At 38.8% G+C, this 9,856-nt stretch overlaps 1 protein-coding gene across 1 annotated transcript in view; it reads left to right on the top strand.

Annotated features, from left to right (window-relative positions):
• The window catches only part of CAMK4 (calcium/calmodulin dependent protein kinase IV), a 453,274-nt gene that overhangs the window by 423,415 nt on the left and 20,003 nt on the right, over positions 1 to 9,856 (top strand). Inside the window, exon 8 of the mRNA XM_007947593.2 lies at positions 4,610 to 4,685. Within this exon, the coding sequence (XP_007945784.1) occupies positions 4,610 to 4,685 (76 nt within the window). The remainder of the gene's footprint in view (positions 1 to 4,609; positions 4,686 to 9,856) is intronic.

Genomic DNA, 9,856 nt, shown 5'->3' with positions numbered 1-9,856 from the left:
TTCTGTATCCTTCCCTTCAAGGCTCAGGGGTCCAAGATTATCTTCTGTGTCTGTGTCAATTGGTTTCCCTTGTCTTTGTTGAAGAGGGTCTGTGCAGTCCTTCTGCCTAGTCCGCCATCTTGCCGGAACTCCTCTGGATCATCTTTTTTACCTCCCTCACCAGGTCAGGCCACTTTGAACCCTCTCTTTCCAAGCACTTCAGTTACTATTTTGTATTTCTCCATTTGATGAACATCTTCCTCCCCCACCAAACTGGAAACTCTTTGTTGACAAGAAGTTATTCTCTTTAGCTCCTCTGGCATTACTCCCACAGTATTACCCAGCTACTACTATCATACAGGGAGCTCTGGTAACACAGTGGCTAAGGCACTTGACTGCTAACCAGAAGGCTGGTGGTTCAAACCCACCAGCCACTCCTCAGAAGGAAGATGGGGCTATCTACTTCCATAGTGATACTGCCTCAGAAACCCAAGGAGGGGTCGCTATGAGTTAGGTCCGACTTGACGGCACATAACAACAACAACAACACTATCACACAGCAGGCACATAATAAATACTTGGTGATTTATTTAATGGATGAATGAAAGAACCCATTGATTTCATTCACCTTTATCTCTCTCTTTGGGTGGAGCCTCTGGTGGCAAATGGTTAAGCACTTGACTACTAACAAAATGTTGTCAACTCAAACCCACCCAGAAGCACTTTGAAGAAAGCCCTGGTGACCTCCTTCCTATGGGTCATAGGTGATGCTTTATATTTTAGGACCATTTCCAGAACTAGTTGTAATGATTTGATTTGAGAAACTGAAATTCATCCTAATCTCTATATGTTTTGATGATGCCATTATCCTACAAAAAATAAATCAGCACTCTGTGGTCTAGGTGTTATGTTGATGAGCAAATATTTTTATTGTAGCTTGGATTTGAGATATAATTTTTATATTCAGTTAAAATTATGATTTTTTTTAAAGTTAAGTCTGGTATCTTGGCAATTCCAAGACTAATTTAAAAAAAAAAAAACTATTCTGTATTGGGTATTGAAGTATGAGGTGCCCTGGTATTTAGTATTTAATGAGTAATAACATGAATTATAAGGTAATTTTAGGATGTGACAGAAAACTTAGATCCATTTAGAAGACAGCCAAAAAAATGAAAAAAAGTGATTATTGAATAATCAGAAAAGAGTGTCATTAATCTTTCTTTAAAATTCATTTTAAACACTTTATTACACTTTGAAATGATTTTCTCTTCTTATTATTTTTATTGGTTTGTTTTGATAATGAGATAAGAAAAGATATGAAGGACTCTGGGGAGTGGTTACAGCATCAAAAGGTGGACTAGTTGATGTCTCTTCTTGAACTAAATTGGAAGTAATCAAACATCTCTCACTCTAAGGAGATCACAAATTACTAGAAGCACTGGCAAGGATATCTGATACTTAGGAGACTTTGGGGCACTTGGAGTACCAGTACCTGAGATTTATACCAGGAAGTCATTTGATTCTTGGGAAGGGTTGAGCTAGCTTGCAAGCCTTTATGCAGAAGGTCAAGGCTAAATAAATTAGTCATTTAAAATATAGTAATTGAGCATAGTATCTAATTGTTGATACTATTGAGTTGAGGCTTTTATACTATGTTCCATGCAAATTTTATATTATAATTAGTAAATATTACAAGTTCTTTTTTTAAAAAAACAATAATTTTGAAAGGCAAAAGCATCCTGAATTCCCTTTGTCTCAATTAACCCAATAAGTTGAGCCTCTCACATCACAAGTAAACTTAACATTGCAACATCATGCATTGTGAGGAAATGAATTGCCTCAGGGGTATCAGGCTGCACATGCATTGCTGTGAAACAAGGTTAAATACTGCCATATCAGATGAGAAACACAGATCACCCAAAAGTGGATCCAAAAAGAATAGTGTTCTATGGTATTCACTTCACTTGTGGCTCTTGGATAGAGAACTATGGAATGACCTTTGCCAGATGAGTTTCTGGACAGCACAAGATAGAAGTAGCCAACAGAAGAAAGTCCATGTAGGGCAGGAGACACAGTAGCAGCTTCAGCAGGAGGAATGGGAAATGCAATAGGTTTTGCAGGTAGAGGCTTGTCGTCTCTTCTTTCTTGAATTACCAGTAACTACCTCTTCACTGAGATAGGAGCTCTGGTGGTGTAGCGCCTAAGACATTTCACTGCTAACCAGAAGGCTGGGGTTCAAACCTACTAACCACTCCTCAAAAGAAAGACTGGACAATCTACTTCCGTAGAGATACCACCTTGGAAACCCAAGGAGGGGTCACTGTGAGTCGGAACTGACTCTATGGCAATGAGTGTGTTTGTTTGTTTGTTTGTTTGTTTAATCTCTTCACTGAGGAGCTCTGGTGGTGCTGTGGGAATAGCATTGCATTGCTAACCAAAAGTTCAGCGGTTTGAACCCACCACCTCTCCATGGGAGAAAGGTAAAGATTTACAGCCTTGGAAACCCTATGGGGCAGTTCAATGCTATCCTGTAAAATCACTATGAGTTAGAATTGACTCAATGACAATGGACTTTTTTTTTTTTTAATCTCTTTACTGGGTACAAAGTGTTGTCACCCTCTGCTGCTAACCCCAAAAAAGTACCTCAGCCAAAAAGCCTAATGATCCACTTCCAAAAACATCCAGCATTGAAAACTCTATGGGGCACAGTTCTACTCTGGTCACCGTCAGCCAGAATCCACTCCGTGGCCACAGGTGATGGTGGTGGATCTCTACTAATATCACAGATGACAGCAGGTTAAGACTCAAAGTAAACTTGGAAATCAGTTAGTCCAACTCACTTACCTTTTAGAGATGAAACCCAAGACTCAGAACAAATAAAAAACTTTCCCCAATATATTTTTGTATTTATGTTTGAATGTCAGTGTGGGACTGGATAGCACTTCAGACCAGATAAGAATCATTGATGCTAAGTGGGAAGGAAATATGCATGCATTCAGTTCCTTGACTGGAACAGCTCCCAGTGACAAAAAAAGGCAGTGACAGCCCTTGGCAGAAGCAGCAGCCTAACCCGAGTTCCCTTTGCAATATGAGCAAAGTATTTTGAAACAGAATTCAGTGTTGGGGCTCAAAGGAACCTTCTGGAGGGCACAGATTGCCCTGGGAAATGAAAGTTAACCTGACAAAAGTGAATGGTGTTAGCATTGAACATTTTCTCTTAATTATGTTAATTAAATCTTAAAAGGAAGGTTTCCTAGGAATTAGTTACGTGTAGATAAACAAAACAGCTGCAGATAAAATTCCTTAAAGAATGAATCTTGGATCTTGCTAAATTATTAGAGTCCTAGAATTCACACTCTCATTTTACCTTACAGGCTCTTTATTGTCTATATTTTATGTAACATAACTTCTGTGGGAAAGAAAAAATTCTAATTGGAAAAGGGTGGGGCTAAAGGATTGTATGGCAATCTTTCTGTGGAAAATCCATTGTATTCCTTCCCATATGTGAAGACCAGAATCCCATGAGGTACTTTTACACTTCCAGAGTCTCCTTTCAGAGCTCACTTTGACAATCCACACTGTATGACATTTTCAGCCTTCATGGACTAAGATCTAGTTTGCTTGCTCTTCTGCACCCAGTGCAGGGAGGGATGAGATACACCCTAGGCCTCTCTTAAGGAAACTTTAGCTTTCATTGGTCAGCTCCTTCTCCAGGGACCATACCAACATCTACAAAACACTTTTGTTCAAAATAGAAAAAGTCACTCAGGGCTATAGATCTAAGCTGTCTTTTTCCATTGATAGGGGAACCCTCACTTTTCTTCCCTTCTTAGGCAAACAAGCAGAATCCCCAATCCTTGGCACATAGTGAAAACATGAAGGATCCTAGTGGAACATTTCATGACTGAGATTTTGCTTTTTCACAACAGAGAACATGACTGATATAAACCACCTCATTGTGCACAGAGAAGGGACCCCCCCTTCTCAGTTCATAGCCCCCCAGGTTGCCTGGAGTCAGCTGATCTTCCGGGGACCCACTTACAGCTCTCTACATTGGATATGTGTCAGAGACTCTTCTAGCTCCTGTTCCAACCTTTCAGTATTAGAGACTTCCCAACCCCTTCCACCATCTGCCTATCCCATGTTCTGCACAGTGAGATCCAAACTCACAGATGCCCCGTGCTGTAAATAGTTCTAGATCTTGAGGTAGCATCAGGTGCCTTTTTGTCCCTTTAACTGTGCTAGATATTCTCTGTTCATTTCTTCCTGTTTTCTATTTATAAAGCTTCCTTTGAAGTAAGGTTGGGTTTTTTTGTTTGTTTGTTTTTACCAGAAATGTAGCTTTATCCAATTTGAGTATCCAAATTGAGTATCAGAGTATTCCAATGTAGAATATTAAAGTCGGTAGCTATATTCTTATGTACCCCAAAAGCAGAAAGATTATAATCTCTCCCACCCAAATGGCCATAAGTATCTGCAACCTCATAATTAGGTTTGAGAGAAAAGGTTAGTTACAAAACAGTTCTGAAGTTTTTGTTAAATGAATTAGTTGCTTCCTAATTGCTTGTTATTCAAATATGAATGTTGATTTTTAAGACCCAATTTAACACAATTTTCACTATTTCTGCAGCTCCTGAAATTCTCAGAGGCTGTGCCTATGGACCTGAGGTGGACATGTGGTCTGTAGGAATAATCACCTACATCTTGTAAGTGAAGATTTTGTGCAAGCTGTTAGTCATTGCCATAACAATTTCTAGGTCCCTACAGTCTTCAAAGAAGGCAAGATTACTTTCTGACAGTCAGTGATTTGTTTATTTATTTATTCATTGCACACTGAATGTAGTTTGTGAAAGAATTTTCTGAAAATGAGCATTGTTTTTTATTTTGTAATTTTCTTGGTGCCAAAATTTCTGTACAGAACTTTTCTGGGTCTCATTCTACTTTACAACACATAGAAAATTTGGGGGACAATTCAGTGTTTGAAGATAGTGATGAATGTGAAACTCACAACCACCTTTAAGCTTGCTCTTGTTTTACTCTTTTTCATCTTATCTAAAATAATGAAAGTTTTAGTCCTTTCAAAGGGCAAATGGGTTTTTAATTCATTAAAGAGTCCCAAATGATTCATTTCTAATTAGAAAAGTTTTAAATGAATTTTGACTGTGATTTTGTTTCCTACCTCTGTTAGGTTTTCAAGCACCTTGGGTTTAATGCACTACACAAATTTCTCTGGGAGAAAATGGTCTAAACACTTCATTCTTTGTTATCTCCACTTCCATTCCTAAACTCCTGTCTAATAATAAATAGGGCATTTCAGGAAATTTGCCAAAAATTTGATGGAAATACAGATGATAAGGAAAAAATAAGCAAAAATGACAGAAGAGTGTCTGCAAATGAAGATTTCTGTAGAACAACTACAAAGCAGGATATCAATGAGCTTAAGAGTTCAATTCAAAACAAGTAGATTGGGTTACCATTTATTTACATGATTTTAATCTATGAGAATGGAAGGCCTAGGGCTCAGAGTAAAGGGCCCAGAACAAAACATGGAATATACAGTGATATGTGCTCACTGCTCACTAAAGGACAAGAGCTGAAAGCAAAGCAGACAAGAGCTCTGCTTTAGACATTCAGCTGACAGAAGGCACTGCAGTTATTGTTGGAACCGTAACATCAAAATCTGCAAAGAGATTTTTTTGCGGGGAGGTAAGAAAGAAAGAGCTTAAAAATATGTATAATGATCTTGAAAGTGTAGTAGTGTCCAGGTAATATGAGCCAGGAATGGAAAAAATTAGAGTAGCACCTGCAAGCAAGATAGCAAACTCTTAAGTTCTCTTTGGTCAGTGGCCAGGGCAAATAGGTCTAACAAGCAACCTGTAAAACAGCTAATAAAAACTATCAGAAGATATTTTTGCTATTCAATTCCCTGTTTCTAGAATGCATTAAAAGCTTGAGAAGAATTTAGAGAGATGGAGAACTGTATTTTTTCTTATGAAAATACAAACTGTTAGATCATAAATTCTATTTGCCACACTAAATGCATAATTCATTTAAATGAACCCTTAAGGTTACATCATAGAATACCTTCTGATTGTACATGACTTCACTTTTACACTGGGCAAAGAATGTTGTCACCTGAATTATGTAGGTGACATATCATAGTTAGTGTCATTCAGTGAAAAACTGAACTACACAAACAGGAGCTGAGTTTGCCACCCAAAGTAAATGAACCCATTGCAATTTTATTTTGAAATTATGCTAAGGGGGACTGAAGCATTAAAGGTGTAAAAGAATGTGGACAGATGGAGGTAGCAAATTAAATTATTTCACTCTACAAAACTGGAATTTAGAATTCATGAAATAATGATACAGTCACTGGTGTGGGAAAATGAAGGAAAAATTGTGATAATTGAGGAACATTTTATAATGTCCTGAAGATAATGGTTAAAAAAAAAAAATCCATCAAGTTCCTTTCAACTAGCCCATTACCAAATTATATAAGATATTTATTATATCCTGATACATTTAAGGAGGGAGCTCTGGTGGTGTAGTGCCTAAGGCATTTGACTGCTAACCAGAAGGCTGGCCATTCATTAGTAGGTATTGGTTTAAAGTTAGCATTAGTAGCTGCAAAGTGAAAATAATAGTGCTACTCACAACTGACATACTTTAGTTCCAGGTTAACTTCTGTCAGTCCCTAAACCTGGAGAATTTTTATTTAACCTTTAGTTAAGTAACAGTCGATGAAGTCTACCTGGCAAGAGTTAGTTTTCCAGTGGACTGTGCCATTGGACCTGCATCTTTCTCTCTTTTTTAAAAATAACATTTTGTTGTATTTTTATTGAAACTTTACACAACAGCTTAGGTTCTCATTCAACAATTTCTGTAGCAGTTCCTGAGTAATAACTGTTTACATTCTTCACAGTATGCTGTCATTTTCGTTGTTTACATTCTGATTGTTCTGTTTCTGTTCATCTCATTTCTCTGCCCCCCTTACATTCTCTTCTTCTTTGTTTTAAAGTAATTGTTGACTGTGGGGTCATATAGGTAATTTTTTAAAAAAAGGACGCAGTACTTTTAAAAGGGTGATTTCATCATTTTGTAAGACAATTTGTAATTTAGCTATCTCAGGTGACCTCTTGGGTTAGTTTTAGCTCAAGATTTAAAGACTATCTCAAGGCAATAATCTTGGGGAGTCCTCAGTCTCAACCAGTCCAGCATGTCTTTTATTATTATTATTATTTCTAGATTTTTTTAGGAATTTTAAGTTCTCTTCCACATTTTTTCTCCCATGGTCTATCTTTCTATCTTGGTCCATCTATTGTGGCCCTGATTGGAATAGTTGGTAATGGTAGCAGGGCTGGTCTCAGGGTAGATGAGGTTTTGTGGATCTGCATATCTCTTAATTGTGCCATGTTAGCTTTGATGCACACTTAGTGGCCTACTGGTGACCTGAGACTGTGACTTCTAGATACCAGACTCATGCCCTGGGAGGGGCTTGGAGCCAAATGGAACAAAGTACAGAAGTAACAGAGTGAAAAATTAGGACCAAGGGTCCATTTTCTCTTGATGTTGTCTGGGAAAGTAAATATTATAATGAGGCTACCTTATGAACCATAGTCAAATCCTTTCTCTTACCCTCCAAAGGTTGAGGATGTGTTTTACATCCACTTGTCTGTATGTACATAAACTCTACAGCTTATTTTTCAAATAAAGCCATGAATAAAAGTTCAATTCTTACTCTCGGTGTAGAGACTTCTGTTCATTTTGCCCCTCTTATTGTGGTAGGTAGTTGTTGCTACATTATAGCATTTTACTTTCTCCTTTGTGAAAGATCTAACCTGTCACTATCAGGCTATTTTGTGCCATGACTTTACTGTTGCTCAAGATGACATTGGGCTGAAACTCAATAATGACCAGAATTACTGGTCAGAGGAAGTCTGATGAGACCCCCAATACTATGGCCCTGGAATACATTCTGCCCCTGGAATAAAGCTCACCCCCAGGGGCTGGCTCTCAGCCCAATAGTTAACAAGATGTACATGCAGACCACCCAACCCAGGATGCTTCACCCACATACTCTATGATAATACATCTCTTAGAACAATGGACCACAGGGCACCAGAGGACCAACATTCAGGTTGAGGAAATACAGGACAAACAGGAGTGCATAAATATGAGAGGCACAAGGGGAGGGTTACAGGGTAGGGAAGTGAGGAGAAAGGGTTAGGGCTGGACATGGTAAATGGGGAGTGAAACTAACTATACACATAATGTTGAATTTAAAACAAGCTCTTAAAATTAAAAAAATATAAAGATTACATTGGGCTGGAATGATGGTCATTCTGTTGCTTCTGCCAGCAATTCTGGTCACTCTCTTTTACCCCACAGCCAAAATCTGCAGGGCTGGGCCTGTTAGATCATTAATTCTATTTGCCACACTAAGTGCATAGTTTCTTAAAATGAATCCTTAAGGCTGCATCATAGAATTCCTTCTGCTTGTATATACTTTTATGCTAAAAAAAAAAAAACCTTACTGCCATCAAGTCAGTCCCAACTCATAGTGACCCCTCCTTGGGTTTCCAAGGCAGTATCTCTATGGACGTAAATTGCCCAGTCTTCCTTCCAAGGAGTGGCTGGTGGGTTTGAACCACCAGCCTTTTAGTTAGCAATCAAATGCCTTAGGTACTACACCACCAGAGTGCCTACTTTCACACTGGGGAATGAATATTGTTCTTTTTCATTCTTACTTCTTACCACCGCAATGAGCAGATCTGAATCAGGAAGGGTCAGAGACCAAACTCTCTCTTCAACTCTCAGCACTACAGTTCTACCCAAAGTCTTGAAGCTACCCTGAACTGTATATTCATAGTTGAGGCTTGTAAAATCCCATATTTTCCTAAACTGTCACTGGTGGCATTAAAATATTACCATTCTGAAGTATATTTGCACCATGTGTATGTGTGCACATGCAAGCACAGACTCATATGTGCATGTGGATTTCCACTCAGTGTGACATTTTTCCCATATTTGGTGTTTCAGGCTGACATGACACAAACTTTTCACCTCTGTCACCAAAGTACAACTTCTCTGACATGATTGAGATGAAAGAGGAGGCATTCAGGCACTGAGTCTTCTGGATTGTCACTCTCTCTAGAATTTCAGAAGGAGAAATGTGACCAAAAAAAAAAAGAAAAACACTCACTGCCATCAAGTCAGTTCTGACTCATAGTAACCTCCACTGGGTTTTCAAGGCTGTAAATCTTTATGGAAGCAGACTGCCTTATCTTTCTTCTGCAGAGCAGTGGATAGGTTTGAACCACTGATCTTTTGATTAGCAGACAAATGCCTGAACCACTATACCACACAGCTATGTTTGGAAAGTTGACTAATGTCTCCATTACTACTCAACTATAGGCCATACTTTTCTGTTATTGGAGAGGATGGAAAGGGCCAGGCAAGGCTCTTCCCCTTCTTTTCAAGGTTTGGAAGTGTGTGTCCCACTTCTCTTCTTCTGCTTTATGTCTACAGGTAGGCTGGGAGCAGGAGGTTCTGGGCAGACTGCTACAGTAGAGAAAGGGAGGACCCTTTGGCTCAGGCCTCAGCACTCCCAGCCTTCCCTTTCCTTGCTGGCTCCAAAGTAGTTGAAAGAGATAAGGACTGTCCCAGTGGGACATTCCCTGTGCAAAAGAACATGAGAAATAGCCTCTTCCTAGAAACCCACCACATTGGGAGGCATTTGAGGTTTTCCAGCTCTGCATGAACCTAGCTGGTTTGAGGGAAGAATTTGCACAAAGATATACTTAAGACTATTCTCTTTCTTACTTTTCTTTTGTCCTTTATGAAATTCAACACACTCAGCACATACCCTGGTAGT

The sequence above is a fragment of the Orycteropus afer genome, unplaced genomic scaffold (genome assembly GCF_000298275.1).
Source record: "Orycteropus afer afer isolate SDZICR_OR568_19922 unplaced genomic scaffold, OryAfe1.0 scaffold00191, whole genome shotgun sequence".
NCBI classification, from domain to species: Eukaryota; Metazoa; Chordata; class Mammalia; order Tubulidentata; family Orycteropodidae; genus Orycteropus; species Orycteropus afer.
Note: the sequence above shows the minus strand (reverse complement) of the source record. Positions and strands in the feature narration are given on the sequence as shown.